This window comes from Octopus sinensis, linkage group LG16, assembly GCF_006345805.1.
Source record: "Octopus sinensis linkage group LG16, ASM634580v1, whole genome shotgun sequence".
In the NCBI taxonomy this organism is placed as follows: domain Eukaryota; kingdom Metazoa; phylum Mollusca; class Cephalopoda; order Octopoda; family Octopodidae; genus Octopus; species Octopus sinensis.
The window spans coordinates 42,031,856-42,052,891 of record NC_043012.1 but is presented as its reverse complement, the minus strand read 5'-3'; the positions used below and the strand labels follow the sequence as shown (position 1 = coordinate 42,052,891).

The window sequence follows — 21,036 nt, the reverse complement described above, 5'->3', positions numbered from 1 at the left end:
TAGTAGAAGACACTTGCCCAAGGTGCCACGCAGTGGGACTGAACCCGGGACCATGTGGTTGGTAAGCAAGCTACTTACCACACAGCCACTCCTACGCCTATATATGTATATGTATAAATACACACGTACCTATATGTATGCATATATATAAAAATACACGTTATATATATATATATATATATATATATATATATATATATATATATATATTAATATATATATATATATACACGCACACACAAATATATATATAATATGCACATATACATGAACTCAAACACTCACTCGTCATACACACACGACCACACACACATACACACCCGACCACACACACATACACACACGACCACACACACATACACACCCGACCACACACACATACACACCCACTCACATATTTTATATGTGTGTGAGTGTATTGATAGATAGACAAACTGAAAACAAGATAGTCGAGAGGCAGACATAGAGAGAGAAGCAAAAAGAGAAGAGAGAGTAGGAGGGAAAAGAGAGGGGAAAGAGTTGAAGATATAGAGTAAAAGGTGGATATCCAGGAAGATTGTGAGAAAAAGATTCAGAGAAGTAAAGAAACAAAGACAAGGACATTAGGAAATAATAATAATAAAGAAATAATGAATAGGAAATTTGAGAAACTAAACCCTAACAAAGGCGACAAAGAGCGAAAGACTGGGTAGGGTGGGAAAGTGGAGGACAGTCAATAATAATAATAATAATAATAATAATAATAATAATAATAATATAATAATAATGATAATAATAATAATAATAAAAAGAATAATAATAATAATAATAAAAAGAATATTTGAAAGCAAAATACCTGAACGAGAGTTTTTTCTGGAATATGTTTGAAAATATTGCCTTTGACGAAATGTGCTGGAGAATGTTTCCATTTCTCGTTCTGTGAAGCTTGGCTTTGGTTGTTTTGAGTGCTGTCGTCTTGTTGACCAAGCAGACGATAACCGAGGAGGTAGTACATATACATCACCTGCAGGATGTATATAAAGATATACACTATATACTATACATATGAAAAGCATAGAAAGTTATATATACACACTTTATATCGTAGATATAAGACAACGGTTTTAGCAGAGAGTAGAGTAGAGTATAGCGACGGACGCAATTTTATTTATTTCTTAAAAAAACATTCCTGTAAATAGAGTTTTATTCATATGTTTGCATTAACTTTACTTTTAAATGAATAGCTATCGAATATTAGATTTTACAACATTAAATTGCAGGGAGATTTTTTAAGAGTCCAACGCGTGTCATCTAAAACTCCACAACATGTCATAATATATATATGTGTGTGTGTGTGTGTGTGTATGTATGTATGTATAATGGACACATATACACATTTTTCTCTATCACATGACTCTGTAAATGAACAAACTGGTGTGTTTGTTTTAATGGCTTACCAATGTAAAAAGTACGTTTCTCTGCCCTAGGTGTCAGGAAGACACTCGGCAAGAAATGGTAGCAGAATTTAAAGAAGATGCTTAGGAAAATAATGGTAATGATAATGATAATAATAACAATAATAATAACCTGCGACCATCTTTTCTTGTGGCGACTCATTTCTCTGTCTTTAAAGTGCACAATGAGTAGGTTACCCCCGGGTAGATTCCACACAAGTCGTCCGCCGTATGGTGTTGGTATACGGATTGGATGGAGCAGGGAGAGATCACTTTCATGAATAGCGCTGGAAAGAATAATAAATTTCATAATAACAACAACAACAACAACAATAATAATAATAATAGTTTCAAATTTTGGCACAAGGTCAGCAATTTCGGGATTGGGAGAAAGGTGATTAAATAGATCCCAGTACTCAACCGGTACTTATTTTATCAGCCCTGAAAGGATGAATGGCAAAGTTAAACTCGGCGGAATTTGAAGTCAGAATATAAAAACGCACGAAGTGCCGCTACGCATTTTGTTCGGTGTGCTATGCATTCAGCCAACTCATCACCATAATAAATGATTTCTATTATTTGTCACAGGGTCGTCAGCCAACACATCATTACAATTTGAGTGGGAGGTTTTTATAAAAAGATGAAGTCCAAAGATCGAGTATCGCTATGGCGATTGAGGCTACAAGTCATCGCCCAGATGTTGTCATTCAATCTGCAGATACATGCATAGAATAGATTTACACATCCGCAGATCCACCCATCCGAACCATTTTCGCTACGGTCGCCCCTGCATTTTAAAATAGCAAAAACAACAATAACAATACTAATAATATCCTGAAACAACCCTTATTCAAGGACCATTTGAGCAGGATGGGCTACTCATCCTGAAGAAAATTCTAACTGGGCCCCACCTGCAAGGTCATGCACTGGTTATCTTGATATGAGATCACCATGTCGCGTACATATGGCTGTGATGCATGTGCCTGGTGTACCCTTATCAGACGTGTAGTCATGATGGGTATACTGGGCTTCGTATATTTTACCCCAGTGTCACTTTGATGGCATGCACTGCTCTTTCACTCAATAATAATAATAATAATAATAATAATAATAATAATAATAATGATGATGATGATGATGATGATAATGTGATCTATAAAATTGGTGTGGAGCTACTGTTGAAATACACGCAGAAGACCAGCATCATCAAAACTGAAAATTGTGTAACGAGAGAAAAATTTAAACAAGAAATAATAAACAAAAAAAAATGAAAAAGCATGGAAGGAAAAGAAAATGCATGGTCAGTTTGCTAGAAATGTGAATGCCAAGACAGGTAGAGAGGAGCGGTGGCTATGGTTGAGGAGGAGAAGCACTCATATGCGCAGCTCAGGAACAAGCGTTAAGGACCAACTCTATGAAGTGCAGAATAGACAACACTACCAATAGTGACAAATGCAGAATGTGTAGTGAGAGGGGTGAAACGGTATGGCACATTGTTAGCAAATGCCCGAAACTGACACAACGCGAATACAAAAGACGCCATGACAATGTGGCAAGAATGATCCATTGGGAGCTCTGTGGAAATCACGGCCTACAAAGAGAAAAGGCGTGGTATGAGCAAACTCCAGAAGGAGTCACCAAAAATGAGAATTGCAAAATCCTGTGGGATGCAATGATCCATTGCGATCACCTAACCAGACATCGGAAACCGGACATTGTTGTGGTGAAGAAAAAAGACAGAACATGTATGATTATCGACATAGCATGCCCCCGTGACAACAGGATCAATGAGAAAGAAGAAGAAAAAATAAACAACTATGACAATTTGAAGTGGGAAATACGAAGGTTGTGGTCAATGAAGAGAGTAGACGCGATACCAATAGTAAATATCAACACTCAACTGGGAAATATCAACACTCAACTGGGAAATATCAACACTCAACTGGGAAATATCAACACTCAACTACCAACATGGTAGTTGAGTACAAGATCGGTGCAAGTATGAAGGCAGAACACCTACAAAAATCAGCATTGCTTGGTTCTGCAAGAATTCTCCACAGGGTTCCTGAAGCATGACCAGTAAACAAGTGAAACCTTAGTTTGCTGGCTGTGGATAGCTGACGCTTGCCATCATACCCAGCAAAATAAGCTGTGAGTCTTCATATAACAATAATAAACAGAAAAGAAATAGACAAAGCAAAATCCCAACAATGGCCGAGGAGCTCAGAACTTAAAGCAGAGACTGAAGGACTTTTAATTGCAGCACAAGGTCAAAGCCTTCCCACCAGAAATTACCAAAAAAGATGTAATGAAAATATATACAACAGGCAATTGCAGGATATGTAGTAATGGAGAAGAAACAATAAATCCTATTGTCTCTGGTTGCCTAGTCCTGGCTAAGAAGGAATATATTCACAGACATAACAAAGTTGGGACCTACATACACTGGAAGCTATGCCAACACTATGAAATAACAGCAGAAAAAAGATGTTATAGGAACACGCCAGAAAAGGTCACAGAAAACGAGAAAGCAACCATACTCTGGGATATGCCGATACACACAGATAGAGAAATTAGAAAAAAATGTTTTACAATAAAAAGTCTTAAATTTCTAGGTTTGCGATTTCTTTTGCCAATGTATAATTAATTTAGATAATAGTTTTTAAATGACCATCTTTGAGACGACTCCTTATATGCAATGGCTCTCTTCTATTTCATCTGCTTCTCACATTTGGCAATATGTCCCCGTCACCTTCCTCTCACCAGTCTAACCAGGGAAAGGGATTTGCTTTATGGAGTACTCTTTCGACATCTCCGCTGTTTTTATTTGTAGAAACACAGGACAAAAGCCAGTTCTTTCGAAAGGACAGAGAAACCCAACATAGGATCGTCAAGTATCGCATTGGTTGTTGTTGTTGTTGTTGTTGTTGTTGTTGTTGTTGTAGTGGCCATGGCTTGAGATTTCGATTCAATGTCATTTTGACCAAAACTGACCAACCTTGCCACTCACAACCACTACAGCATCACCACCACCACCATCACCACCACCACCACCACCACCACCACCACCACCACCACCACTACTACTACTACTACTACTACTACTACTACTACTACTACTACTACTACTACTACTACTACTACTACAGCTACTACTACAACTACTAGTGACAAAGGGCTAAAAGTGATGACGTCAGTGAACGTCATTAGTCCAAAAGTTGTTGACTCTGACCCAACATTGGGAAGTTTAGTCAACTTCAGAAGACTGAATGTTTGGGTAAAGACACTCATACACACATAACTATACTGGCATACATACATAAAGATACATACATACATACATACATACATACTACATACATACATACATACATACATACATACATACATAAATACATACATACATATGTGTATATATATATATATATATATATATATATATATATATATATATATATACACATGCATACCTACGCACGCTTATATACACACATACATGTATATTGTCAAATATACACACGCATATACATCAATACACGCATGTACATGCACATACATATACATGTACATACAAACACATGCATTCACGTAGACTCCCCATCGTATACATACATACATACATACATACATACATACATGCATGCATGCATGCATACATGTTCATAAACATACAAGTACGCATACATATATACTGACAATGGTGGACACGTGGACGTGCGTGTGCAGAGGATTACTAACATGTCGGCATGTTCAAGTCACACACACACATGCATATATACTCGTACGCTCAGTCGTGTAGACAGACGTATACATACATCCCCACAGACATAGACACACTTGTACTAATAAACACACATGAAAATCTCAAAACGAGTGAAAACGCGAACCTATTCGTGGTCACTAAACGTGCTGAAATAGTAGCTAAAAAGACAACGTCAGATCCCGCCAAAACCACTTAAACGTATGATACATTGGATAATATAGTCTTATATACAGTGAGTGAGAAAAAAGACGAGGTGGTCACAGTTGGAATGTGCTTAATTATATATCTACGGGATCAAGACCGACCTGCAGCTAAACGACACTCAACATTTAAAGCATCTAAACAGAATACTGTAACAGGAATATGTTTTATTCATATTGTAGACACATATCTACACATGCTAAACACATAATTAACATGTGCATGTATATATGTATATATATATATATATATAATATATATATATATATATAATATATATATATATATATAATTTCAACAATTGAGGGTAAAATTAATTAATTAATCAATTTCACCAAGTATTCAGTATGCAAAGGGACCATTTAAGGCGAATTCAAATTATTACATTATATAAAAGGGCTTAGTAAAATAAATTACTTTGCCGCATACTGAACTCATTAGAAATAGCAGCTATGAGCAAACACTATATGAGAGAGGTTTTCTTTAAGTATTAGAAATAGTTTTAAAAAAGTTTTTTTAGCTGCTATTTCTAATGAGTTCAGTATGCGGCAAAGTAATTTATTTTACTAAGCCCTTTTATATATATATATATATATATATATATGTCCGGGCATACGTTCACATACACATACACATGTACACACTCTCACAGACGCGTCTGCCCATTCTCCTAGACACTCACATACATACGTAGCACATGAGTACAAACATACATACATACCTACGTATGGGCATACATACGTACATACGCACGTACATGTACGCACACACATACATGGGCACATGCATACGTGCGCGTATACATACATACGCACATGCGTACGTATGTACATACATACATACATACATACATACATACATACATACATACATACATACATACATACGCACGCACATACATACGTATATATATTTGACCTGAACTAACTAGATGTAGGGAGGGGGAAAAATAAAATAAAATAAAACAAGTAATAGTAAAACAAAAGTTCTGTGATATAGAGATAAATGTCTGATAATAGGTTTTAGGGTTTTGTTTTGGGGGTGAGGGTCGTAAATCACTTCCTAGTTTCGGCGGGGGAGGTAGAAATTTGATATTATTGTGTTGAGTGGTCAGTCTACATCTATCCATCACTACAAGTTTATAGCTTTATGTTTATAGTGTGTATGTGCGTGCATATACACACACATACATACATACATACATACATGCATACACAGGCGTATGTACGTACAATACATACATACATACATACATACATACATACATACATACATACATACATACATACATGCATACATGCGTGTATGCATACATACACACATACATACGTACATATATATGACGAACTAACTGTTACTTTCTCAGATGCAGCACGGATTTTTGTCGGTGAACAGGTCGCGGATTTTAGCGACGAAAATATTTTCACAAATTAAACTTAAATGTTGAAGTGAATCGAACGGCTTTTGTGTGTTTCTTAAATGGCTTACAAACACCTTCCACGCTGCAATTGTTTTCGTTTCAGCACACGATCTCAGATCAAATCACTTGCTATGCGAGTACATCTCCCTATATATATATATATATATATATGTATATATATATATATATATATATATATATATATATATATATATATATATATATATATATATTATATATATATATATATATATATATATGTATATATATATATATATGTATGTATGTATGTATGTATGTATGTATGTGTGTATGTGTGTCTGTGTGTGTGCGTGTGTGTGTGCGCGCGCGCGTGTGTATCTGTATGCTATTTCTTACGTATATATATAGGCGAAGGCGCAACTGTTTGCTAAAATATTTTGTTCTCAGTCACATGGTTCCTTGTTCAGATCCACTGGGTGTTACTTTGGGTGTCTCCTGCTTTAGCCTCAAGCCGACCAAAGCTTTGAGAGTGGATTTGGTCGACGGAAACTGAAAGAAGCACGTCGAATCTACTATCTATCTATCTATCTATCTATCTATCTATCTCTCTGTCTATCTCTGTGTGCGTGTATATATTTGTAAGTGTATGTGCGTATGCACGTTTTTATGTGTATGTGTGCATATGTGCAAATATGCGAGTGCGTGTTTGTGTGATTTTGTGCCTCTGTTTGCCTCCCCACCCCGGAACGTCTTCGTAACTTAGCAGTTAGCCAACATAACCGATAAAATAAGTAACAGGCTTAAAGAACTACTGGGGTCGATTCATTCAGCTAAAATTCTCCAAGCGGTGCCCCAGCATGGCCGCTGTCTAATGACTGAAACAAGTAAAAGACAAACGATGAAGCATAAGATGTATGCATACATACATATTAGTATGTATATATAAACATTTACATGTGTGTATTTTTATATATGTATCTAAGTGTATATTATACTTCTCACGGAGTAGCCGTATCATTTGAGCCTGAACGGTTGCTGGATCGTGCACGGTACGCTATGCAAGCATGTCCGATTACCGCACCATTCAAGCACCACTCTCGCTGGAATGAATACCTTTTTGCTGATTAGCCAACAATTGAACACTACATTATATATATATATATTATATATATATATATATATATATATATATATATAATATATATATATATATATATATATAAATACACACACGCACACATTGAAATTTTGAGGATGCAATTTCCTCGCCTGGTATTGTTAATAACAATCCAGATGCCAACTAGCTTTAATCAAATATATGTTGATCCGATTTCTTTTATCCTTATTCTTATGGCTGTCACTTTTGCTTTGCATTACTTTTCCATTGTGACACAAACAAAATGAACCAAGTATCTATTATATTTTTTCTTCTCCATTTTCTTTTATTATCTCTCTCTCACTTTATATATATAGTGTGTACGTACACACACCGACATCAACATATTAGCGTAACATTTTATACTGTTTAAATCATGGCATATACTGAAGAACTGAAAGAATAGAGCGCTGCCGATCAGCATAATCTTATTGGTAGAGTTCGTCTATAATAGGCCTACCTGTCTGATGTTATGGCAAAATATAATTTCTTAATGAAACATTTGTAGCATTACCTTAAAATCCGATTGTGTCTTTTATCCTGCTGTGCTTCGAGTTCCATTTCACTTTGGAAACTCTTTTATTTGCAGAATACCAAACAACGGTGAACTTCCTTTCATTCATGCTCGCTTTCGCTAACTGAATAATGGATATTCTTTTTTATCTGTTGATTTGTGTCATTCTGTCCATCCATCATACGTGGCTTGCATCACTTTTGATCTGGTTCGATCTATTCAACAGATCCTCATTAAACCAACACACACATGTATGTGTGTATATATACACACACATACACACACACACACACACACACACACACACACACACACACACACACATACACACGCACACACACATACACACGCACACACACACACACACGCGCGCACACACACACACACACATGGCGATGATGACAATAGTGTTGATGATAGAATGAGAGATGATGATGTTAATGAAGGTACTAACTGCAGTTATGGTGGGGGTAGTAGTGTTTGTGGTAGGGGTGGTAGTGGTGATAGAAATAGTAGTGATGGTGGAGAGGCAAGTAATGGCACTGGGTAATGCTGTTGACAGTGGTAGTATGGGGGATAGTTGTAGAAGCGATAGAGAGAGCAGTGGTATTGACAGTAGCAGTGGCAATGGTAGTGCTTGTTGTAATAGTAGTGCTGGTGGTATCTGGGTGTTACAGATGATACATCAAATGTTTGTTTAAAAAAAAAACAGTATAAGTTTGGACGCGTCAAAGTAAACTGGGACTGTGTCCGTATTGAGAATTGTCAACAGTTTAGCATTTTGGCCCAGGGAGGGGAAAGGTCTGTGTGTGTATCAGGAGATCTTCTCTCTTCCTTTCACAACCAACAACAACAACAGCAGCAGCAGCAGCAACGCCACTATGTGGTGAATCAATAATTTCACTCAGGGTCGTCTTGTGTAAATATATTTAACTGAGCAGAAGTCAGACGCAACAGAATGTTACAGTTGCCGACATTGATACGTATATATATATATATATATATATATAATTAATCAATATAGGGTGGTGAAAAAAATTTTGTAGAATTCTTTTTGCCACCAGCGGCCTAGTGGGAAAAAATTAAATAGTCATAGACCATTTTTAAGTTCAACATCAACAATCAAGGAACGGCCATAATAGGCCATTCACCCACTAGAAATAACAGCCAAAGCTTCAACCGCAAATAAAGATCAATTCCGTAAACAGGAGAAAATTTAAAAAAAAGGGTAAATGTTTTTTTAAATTTTCTCCTGTTTACGGAATTGATCTTTATTTGCGGTTGAAGCTTTGGCTGTTATTTCTAGTGGGTGAATGGCCTATTATGGCCGTTCCTTGATTGTTGATATATATATATATATATATATATATAAAGGAAATGAAGAAAATGCTGACAAAATAATTTAAGTAAGGGAGAGTGTATTTAATTAGGTGAAAGTTCTTTTTACCGGTTGCGCATTTCTTATGCTTATCAAAAGATATTTTTTAAAGAGAGATAGAGTTCCTTTCTGATAGATTTTTTTCTCAGATAAGAGAAAAAAATCTATCAGAAAGGAACTCTATCTCTCTTTAAAAAATATCTTTTGATAAGCATAAGAAATGCGCAACCGGTAAAAAGAACTTTCACCTAATTAAATACACTCTCCCTTACTTAAATTATTTTGTCAGCATTTTCTTCATTTCCTTTTTTTATATATCACAACTCGTGTTTCACATCTCCTTTTTTAAATATATATATATATATATATATATATATATATATATATAGAGAGAGAGAGAGAGAGAGAGAGAGAGTGGAGAGAGAGAGAGAGCGGAGAGAGAGAGAGACAGACAGAGACAGAGAGAAACAGAGAGAAACAGGGATGTTTGGAGCCCAACTCCTTCAGGCTTTTGGAATGCCGAATGGAGAGGTGCAGGAATCCGAAGATAGGCTACTATTGGCAGCCATCTTGAACTTCCTGTAACTTTCCATTCGGCATTTCAAAAGCTTGAAGGAGTCGGCTCCCATCAGGGGCCTGTAAAACTTGAACTACCACGGAATAGAGTCAAACTGTTTTAAATAATACATGTAACTCTTACAAAATGTGTTGAGTGCCCTTTCCTTTCTTTTGTCCACTCACGTGTGTGTGTGTCTATGTGTATCTGTCTATCTACCTATTTGTGTGTGTGTGTATGTTGATAAAACATCGATCATCAAAGTAGTTTATCATGGACCAATACCCGGATTACTACCCACCCCACTTTGAAGGGTATGCGTTTGCAATCCATGAACAGGAAATATCAAGTACCTGATGCACAAAAGGGATTGAGATGTAGGAAAAGTAGTAAAATGTGACAACCAATGCAGACATTGTGATGTTAAGACCAAAGATATCACCGACATCATAAGCGGTTGTCCGAAAATGTCATGAGACATGATGTTGTAGCTAGGACGCTCTATAATGAAATCCGTCGGAAGGATAATTCCGAGGACAAGGAAAGAAGAACCCACATTATGGTAGAAGGCATAGCTACTCATAATAAAAAGGAATACTTATGGAATGTACCAGTGAAGACCCCAACAAAATGTAAGCACAACAGACCTGATATAATGATTTGAGATAGAGAAGAGAAACTGCGCACAGTTGTAGAATTTAGTTGCTCAGTGGATGTCAACATAAAGCTAAGGTCAGCGAAAAAGAGAACAGCTATGGTGAACTATTGAGAAATTTGCAGTTACTCTGTCCAAATTACAAGTTCAGGTTTATACCTGCAATTATTGGGGTGCTGGGGTATGCCAAAATACCAATCTTGAAAAATTAGGCTTCTCAAAACCAGAAAGGAGAAAGCTGATTCAAAGATTACAGAGCCAAGCCATCACTGGAACTGAAAATGTGTAAAACTTTCGAGAAGTTTACCATTTAAATATATATGATCATGTCTAGATATGCAACTATATGCATGAGAATACAAACCTGTACATATACATACATACATGCATGCATGCATGCATGCATACATGCATACATACATACATGCATGCATGCATGCATACATGCATGCATGCATACATGCATACATACATGCATGCATGCATACATACATACATGCATACATACATATATACACAGCTGTTACAAAAGGAGATTAATACAAGCAGATATTCATGCACACATAACACACACACTGATACTATATAGACGCAAACATATAGACACGTATCGAGAGAAGAGGAGGAGGAGGAGGACAGTGAAAGAGGAAGACTGAATCACTGGTGACAGAAAATATGTTATTAGAAGCGTGTGGCAGGTCTGTGTATTAAATGTCAGAGGTCAGGTTAGTAGTGAGGAGTCAAAGGTGAGAGGAGGTGTGAGCAAAAGAATTTAAGGTGGAGTGGAATATAATATAAATAGGGAGAGAATAGAGGTTGGGGGAGTGAAAAGGAGGGGGAAGAAAGGAGGGAAAGAAAGTGTGAGGTGAATGATGTGATAGTGGAGAAGTAAGAAGAGGAAGGTTGTTATGGAATAAGAATGTAACTTGGGGAGGAAAAGAGAGAGAGGGGGGAAGTGGACAGAAAGATGTGATTAAGAAAGGTTGTGAAAAAGAAGGGAAATAGAGTTATAGAGTTGCGTATGTACATGCAGGTAGATGGCATGTACACACACACACACACACACTTTATTTGTGGGTTAACAAGGCTACCATTGCTTTCATGCAAAAAATCTCTGAAGAATTAGGAAACCTGCCATATGGAACGTTGGTACTCGTCTCCATTCAAGGAGAAACCGTTGGTAGACTTGTTAACCTGGAGATAGAGAATATTTATCCATCAATGCGGTGATGAGCGCTCATTCTTACTGTTCGATATTAGCGTGTGTGCGTATGTCTGTCTGTATGTCTGTCTATCTATCTATCTTCTATCTATCTATCTATCTATCTATCTATCTATCTATCTATCTATCTATCTATCTATCTATCTGTCTGTCTGTCTGTCTGTCTGTCTGTCTGTCTGTCTGTCTGTCTGTCTGTCTGTCTGTCCGTCCGTCCGTCCGTCCGTCCGTCCGTCCGTCCGTCCGTCCGTCCATCCATCCATCCATCCATCCATCCAAACCCGTCAAAATTCGAAGTTTACCGAATTACCGTCGCCTATTGCTCACCACAATGGTTTTGTTGTTTTTATGTTTAAACACAGCCGAGATAAGTATACACACACACGCACACACATAATGCTCGCACTCACACTTTCTCACACACAGAGACAAGTCCTCACACACATGCACACTAACACATAATACTCGCACTCACAAACACACACACACACACACAATACTCGCACTCACACTCACACACACATACAGACACGTCCCCCACACACATACGCACATACACACACACAGTCCATCGTACGTGCTTGTTCTTCTTTACACTTTTTCAGATGATATATGAAATGACCAAATCAAAAACAACGAAAACATGAAAACGTGATCCATTCACAAAAATATTTTACTCTACAAATAAACTCACCTGTCCCGCACGTACATATAATCCATTCATAATACCTGTGCACCTTCCACAGACAAGATATCTATATATTTCTATCAAATGGTATCAACTCTTTTTCATATCCACACACACACACACACATGTATATACACATGTATTTGTATGCGTGTGTGTGAGAGATTGTGTGAACGAGTGTGTGTGCGCACGCCGTGTAGTAAAAACCAGAAGAAAGAGGACCTAATATCTGGGAGCATATTTTCAATTATTAATTATCATGTAAATTAGTTAAAACGCTATAGCTGATACCCAAGGTTTCAGTGTCCGTTTGCCAACAGATTGTTTTGACAACAGAACAAATGCTGGCTGATAAAAAGGTTTTAGAAGAAACTCAATATATTGGCATGACATACAACCTGTAGTAATAATAATAATAATAATAATAATAATAATAATAATAATAATAATAATAATAATAATAATAATGATAATAATAATAAGCCCCTTCATGGTAAATACTGCACTAAACTAAACGCAAAAGAAATAGACAAAGAAAAATCCCAGCAATGGTTGAGAAGCTCAGGACTCAAAGCAGAAACAGAGGGATTTTTAATTGCAGCACAAGACCAAAGCCTCCCCACCAGAAATTACCAAAAACATGTAATGAAAAGAAATATTACAAGTAACTGCAGAATATGTGGAGATGGACAAGAAACAATAAATCATATTATCTCTAGCTGCCCAGTCCTGGCTAAGAAGGAATATATTCACAGACATGACAGAGTTGGAACCTACATACATTGGAAGCTATGCAAACATTATGGAATAACAACAGAAAAAAGATGGTACAGGCACACACCAGAAAAGGTCACAGAAAACGAGAAAGCAACCATACTCTGGGATATGCCGATATACACAGATAGAGAAATTAAGGCCAACAGACCAGATATAGTTGTCAGAGATCATGAAGAAAAAAAATGCTTTCTAATTGATGTATCAATACCGGCAGATGACAACGTGTCTCTAAAAGAAATGGAGAAACTCTCAAATACAAAGACCTGGAAATAGAGGTAACTAGAATGTGGAACCTGAAAACAGAAACAATTCCTATCATAGTAGGTGCATTAGGCATGATAAAAAAATATTCAGACAAATACATAACAAAAACACCAGGACTTACAAACACATATAACATACAGAAAATTGCACTACTAGGCACTGCAACATCCTGCAGACACTTTCATACAATAACCATCAGAGATTCACAACAAATCACAGCACATACCCAAGGCACACAGAGCTGCGCTCGGTAGTGAAGTGAAAGCACGCTATAAAAATAAAACTACTGAATAATAATAATAATAATAATAATAATAATAAATGCCCTGATGCAGTACCAGGCAGCGGCTCTCATGGCTTCTGATCTTAACTGATTGGAAGTGTTATCATGTACATTGTTTTGTCTTGGTATAAAAGATGGGCTACAGCAAATATTCTGCTCAATACCACAGATTTGCTTGTCAGTTGTTTGACCGTAACCAGTTGGGCATGTCCCTTAGTGGCTGACGATATGTGCATCTCTGATCACGAGTAGAAGTAGTGAGGGAGCATCATAGCCATGTGTTGAGAGGGATTCTTTGGGGTTTGAATGATTCACCTCTGGAAACATGGGTGTTTCATTCAACATCCTTAAACAACCCTTAATCAGGGACCTTTTGAGTGGGATGGGCTACTCGACCAGAAGAAAATTCTAACTGGGTCCCACCCGCAAGGTCATGCACTGTTTATCTTGTTATGAGATCACCCTGTCGCGTACATATGGTTGTGATGCATGTGCCTGGTGTACCCTTATCAGACGGGTAGTCATGACGGGTATACTGGGCTTCGTATATTTGTATCCTAGTGTCACTTTGATGGTATGTGCTGGTTTCTCACTCAATAATAATATAAGGAGAGAAAAATGGAAGAGAGAAAGAGGAGAGAGAGAGAGAGAGAGAGAAGTGGGGTAGTGATTTGTTCTTTACCTGGCTGCTTTGTCAACAACAGAAACCAGTTGCTTCACGAAACAATTCGGCATCCATTGTCGTCTGTCATTAAACTCCATGGCATCGTCAACAAATATGTGAGCTGAAAGTATGGCAACACAAAAAGACGTGAAACACCAGTGAACATTTTAATACACAGTAATAACTCTGTTTGTAATACCCATAGTACCACCTTAATATTAATTACAACGTTAAAGTATTGGCTTAGTGGTTGTTTAGTATTGTATTAGTATTGACGTAGTGTCTGTTTCATGTGTATTTTACACAATCTTACAATATAGAGAAAATAATTGTAGTTAGTTAACTTTGTTGCTTAGTTGAGCAAATACAACCACGATGTGAGAGGAAAAAATGGAGAGAAAACGAAAAATAAAAAACTGAGATATTTTCCTGTTCTCTCTCAATGTTTTCTCTCTCTCACCCCTTTCTGTCGAAGAGCGTAAGCTCGAAAAGTCAAATACTTCATTCTTCCCAAGCGTCAAACTAATACAATTGCTTGTTCCTTCACTTGTCTTCTTTTTATTTTTCAGCAGATTAGACCTTCTTTCTTTCTTTCTTTCTCTTTCTCAACACACACATATATTGATAAGTATAGATACATACATATAATACATATACATACACATTTTTTTTTATCCTTTTATTTGTCTCAGTCATTAGACTGCGACCATGCTGGGGCACCGCCTTGAAGGGTCTAGTCGAACAAACTGATTATTTTCCTTTAAGCCTGGCACTTATTCTATCGGTCCATCTTGCCGAGCCACTAATTTACGGGGCCGTAAAACCAACCAATACTGGTTATCAAACGGTGGTGGGAGACACAAGCACAAACACACACGAATGCTCTGTAGGTATGTGGTATTTCGTTATGCAACCAGAATATGCAATAAAGTATGGAAATTTTGACCTCAAAGACGCACCTCGTTCTGACCGTCCAGCTGAGTTCGATGAAGAGCGATTAAACCAACTTTTGCACGAAAATTCTCGTCAAACGACAAGGAAACTGGCAGAGAAAATGGAAAGCTCCTACACTGCTAAAGAGTGGGAAAGGTTCAGAAGTTTGGAGCATGGGTTCCGCATGCTTTAAGTGACAAAAACAAAAATCAACGAGCCACAATCTCCACTGGTTTGCTTGCTCGTCACCACTCAACTCATGGACAGAAACAACGATTTCTTTACCGAATCATTACTGGCGACGATAAATGGTGCCTGTACATCAATATGAAGCAGCGTAAGGAAGGCTTAAACCCGGTTAACACGCGACACCGCGTGTGAAACAAGATCTTCATCTGCGTAAAATGACGTTGTGCGTATGGTGGGACTGGGAAGGGACTATCCATTACGAATTTCTTAAACGAAACCAAACGGTCAACGCAGAACTCAATGTTCAACAGATGGAACGACTCAACACGGCTATTCAAGAGAAAATACCTAATCGTCAGCATGGAATTGTTCTGCTGCACGACAACGCCCTCCCTCAAATCGCCAATGTGACCAAGGAAGCCCTTCAAACGCATGGCTGGGAAGTGCTGTCACACCCGCCGTACTCTCCTGATTTGGCACCAACGGATTTCCACCTCTTTCGATCTCTTTCAAATTCTATGCGCAGAGTTTCATTCAATACTGATGCAGAATTGAGAGCTTGGTTGGATCAATTTTTTGAGTCGAAATCGGGTGATTTCTACCAACGAGGTATTGAAAATCTTGTTGAAAGTTGGGAAGAATTTGTAAACAAGGGTGAATACATTATTAATTAATTAGTTGTTATTTTTTTTATTAAACCTTTTTAAAAAATTAAGTTTAAAAAAAACGGCGGCAACTTAGTTGCCAACCTAATATATATATGTATATATATTACGTGAGAGAGAAAGAGGGAGAGAGAGAGGGAGAGAGAGAACGGCCCTTAGCTGCTTTGTGTGAGTTTTATATACATACGCACCACCACGCAATGCACGTTACCTTCTGTTTCGTTCTCCCTCCTCCTCCTCTTCCCATTTCCTTGTTGTCGTCTTCACTCCACCCACAGTACAATCTCCTTTCCCGCTTCCCATTCCTCCACCACCAACCGACGACTGTACGTCTAGGTTTTAACTCTCATCAACCACATCTCCCTTTGCACATTAAAATCCCTTCCGACCTTCCCTTGCCCCTCTCTCTCTACCCTTCTTCACTCCTACTCTTTTATCCACCCCTCTATTTCTAATACTTTTCACTACTCCCCCCCACCACCACCTCGGACACATTTCGTTTAATCGACTTGAAAAAATATTTACAGAAGTAAAGGAATGTTTCGCGATAATCTTTTGTGCTTTATTGTATTTTAACGTGTTTTATTGTATTTATCTCGGCTGTTTGACTTGGATCGATTATCTTCCATCACAGACGGTTTTATAAATGTTGATTTAGATATTATTTCATTTTATACCCGTCTGTCTGTCTGTCTCTCTCTCTCTCTCTCTCTCTCTCTCTCTCTCTCTCTATCTATCTATCTATCTATCTACCTATCTCTTCTCTCTCTCTCTCTCTCCTCTCATTCTCGCCCTATCTCTCTCTCTCTCTCTCTCTATCTATCTATCTATTTATCTGTCTGTCTGTCTGTCTGTGTGCTAACACCCCGTAGTCATCACATAAAACCTATATACACATCATTCCGTATATATGTGTCCACTGTGAACGTTTGTGTGTGTATGTGTATGTGCATGTGTATGTGTGTGTATGTGTGTGTATGTGTGTGTATGTGTATGTGCATGTGTATGTGTGTGCGAGTGTGTGTGTTTGTTTGCCTATCTATGTATATTTGGTGCCAGCCTGTGTACGTTTGCATATATATATGTGTGCATCACCGTACAACTTTGTATTCGAGTGTGTGTGTGAGTGTGTGTGTGTTCCAATGCATGTATGTATGCATATAGTATGACTATATGACAAGTATGTGTGTATGGCTATGTATGCATGTATGTATTACACATGCATCATGTACCTAAGTACGTATGTGTGTGTGTGTGTAGATGTATAACCATATATGTGTGCGTATATCTCCATATGTTTGTGCCTGTATGCATACTTATGTGTATTTGTGTATTATGTTCATGTATGACGGTGTGTGTGTGTGTGTGTGTGTGTGTGTGTGTTTGATTTCAATTGATTCCAAGTGATGGTTATATTTACTTTTATATCTTGACTTTAAATTCAAAGATGTTGTAATTATTGTTATTGTTGTTGTTACTGGTGGTGGTGGTGGTGGTGGTGGTGGTGGTGGTGGTGATGGAGCAGAGTGTCTGGACAGTGGTCTGGAGCAGTGATGGTGATAGTGTTGGTTCGGGGGTAAGGGGTCGGGACCGACATTTATCTGTCCTTCCGGCTGGATTACAGTGGCGAGGTTAGATTCCGAGCGCATTCCACTGGAAGTTATGTCAACTTATTTGGATTACATCGACTGATGATGTAGGTCGTGAGAACTTGTGACATTCATGACCCTACCCTAACCCCCAGCACTCCGGGGTGGAGGTCGGGGTGGCTAAATTATAGATTCGATCTCCCTATATGTATAACAAATAACTTAGCAGTTGTCTTTTGCGCATGTATATATGCGTGTGTGTGTGTTGGTACATACACGCTCATGCACACACACATACACACATACACATGCACACACACATACACACACACACACACACACACACACACACATATATATATATGGGGAGAGAGAGAATAGGAGAAATAGATATATGCATTTAGATGTATATATGCGTGTATATATGCATATATATCTATATTTAGCTATATATGGATACATATATTGTATAAACACTAGTGTACGCATATACATACATACATACATACATACATACATACATACATACATACATACATACATAGATATATATACACACACACACACACACACACACACACACACACACATATATATGTATATATACGGATTAGGAAATAATTTTATTCTCAAACGCGGGATAATGCTAATAATATAGCATGAACATTTCTCCGTAGGGAGCACAGGGTCGGTTTCCCGGTCTGTCTGGCGCACGCGCACGCACACACATTGATGTCGCTCTTGTGCAGTGAGAGGGCAACTGTTGGAATGTACAAAACATACGCACTTACAGGGTCGTTATAACAACTTGATCTATTGTTTGACCTGTTGACCCATAGCCAGCCACGAGCCCCATTTAGGGAACTGCTAAAAACAGTCTCACTGCCGCTTGTTCGTTGTATTTCAAGTGAATTGCTTATATTTGCATAGATGTGTTTAACAATATTTAATTGTTAAAGTTTGTCATTATTAGCTCTGGTTAATTCTAGAGAATATCTTGTCATAAATCGAAATTTTTGAACTACAAAAATAGTGACTGTTTTGACCGTTAGTATGGAGAGACACACAAATAAGAAAGAAGAAAGCAAAGGACCACTGATGATGTCACAGAAGTGTGACGAAAGAACTCTGGCCATTATAAGATTAAGATTAATGTAAAAAATAAATAACGCTGAAGCAAATTAACACCAAATATATAGTGCGTGTGTTTTTATTGGCTAAACTGGCAAAATGACCATTCCGAAAAACAACAATATCTGTTTTGAAAACGTTTTCTTTTTTATTTTGCGTTTCCTATTTATATCATTCATTGATATTTCATACACATTCGCATTTGATACTATAGTTTCAAAAAAGCTAAAATGTTTTTATTGAAATTGGACAGAAAAGGATAAATATGCTTTTTTTTTCAGCGAACCCCATTTGGGACTTTTCGAAATATTTATAATTTCCAAAATTATTTACATATGAAGAAAAATTAAGTACTATCTATTATTTTAACTCCGAAGACACCTAGCAAAGCCAAAAATTATGGCTAAAATAATTTGGTAGTTAATGGGTTGAGAACAGGAACGAAATGCCTCTCAAGTTAACCGAGTCCTGCCAAAAAACTTGTACTCTTGTTGTTGTATGTATTTGTGTGGGAAACATTGAAAATCTTACCTTCAAATTCGTAGAAATCTGGGTCTTGGACATTGAAGTAATCTTGTGCGTTTCTCCGAGCGCTTTGATCTATGTCCATCCTGGAATATAAGAGCAAGTTGTTTCAAGAGGAAGCGAAGAGTGCAAAGGTTATTTTTAAAGACTTTATAAAGGAATTTAAGTAAGAGAAAGTTATGTCTGAGTAAGTTATGACTGAGGAGGTTACGACTGACAGAGTTATGACAGAGAGTTATGACAGGGGTTACATGAGACGCAATTAACAAACCGTGAGGCGGTCCGTTGGGAGAACCCCTCTCTCTTTTTCCGTAAATCAGTAATGTAGAAAGGATGAGATTGCGTTATTTAACGCACATTTCTATAACAGTGAAAGCATCTAGGTTGGCGCTCTAGCACCTTGAAATGTTACAGGTTCCTATGTTATATTTACCTGAATACAGATTTTAATAGCTGCGTCATCTCATGCACTGTTTCGTGCCACATTGTGGCGCAAATGTAGATTTTCGGTACAATTTGTTCTCGTTGCTTGCGCATAGGGTCAGTCGAATTGCTATCGATAGAAATATCATCCGATAGATTCCTGTTGGGCATGCGTTCCTTGTCATTTCGCCGTCGGTTAAGCAACAGAGATTGCTCAATGAATCCAGCACAGTAGAGTGGCAACATGAAGAGTCTGAAGGACAACAGAAAGAAAGATGTAAGAGAGAGAGGTAAAGAGAGAGAGAGAGAGAGAGAGAGAGAGAGAGAGAGAGAGAGAGAGAGAGAGAGAGACGTAAGGAGGATAAGATATATATTGGAAGAATTATTTTGGCTGGTACATTCGGAGGCGAGGGATGTAGGTTGATAAAATCAAGTCGTTAAATGTTGAGGTTGATTGTTATTACGTAATGCTCTCACTTCAACATTGCTAGTTTTGTGCCTCAATCAGAACTAATTATTTAATTATTAATTGGTAGAGGTAAGAGTGGTCTTACTACCAATTAATAGTGGGGGAGGAAAGATTAGTGAAATTTGTTGTAAAACCTGTCGGGAAATCTCCTTCAATCGA

The 21,036-nt window shown here is 37.6% G+C and overlaps 1 protein-coding gene across 3 annotated transcripts in view; it reads right to left on the bottom strand.

The window, feature by feature from the left end:
* Positions 1-21,036, bottom strand: part of LOC115220481 (chitin synthase chs-2-like) — a 121,241-nt gene that overhangs the window by 6,889 nt on the left and 93,316 nt on the right. For all 3 annotated transcript variants that reach the window (XM_036510073.1, XM_036510072.1, XM_029790613.2), the window contains 5 exons: positions 20,419-20,661; positions 19,992-20,071; positions 14,972-15,074; positions 1,567-1,720; positions 836-1,003 (listed from right to left, as the gene is read on the bottom strand). In XM_036510073.1, coding sequence (XP_036365966.1) covers positions 836-1,003; positions 1,567-1,720; positions 14,972-15,074; positions 19,992-20,071; positions 20,419-20,661 — 748 coding nt within the window. The remainder of the gene's footprint in view (positions 1-835; positions 1,004-1,566; positions 1,721-14,971; positions 15,075-19,991; positions 20,072-20,418; positions 20,662-21,036) is intronic.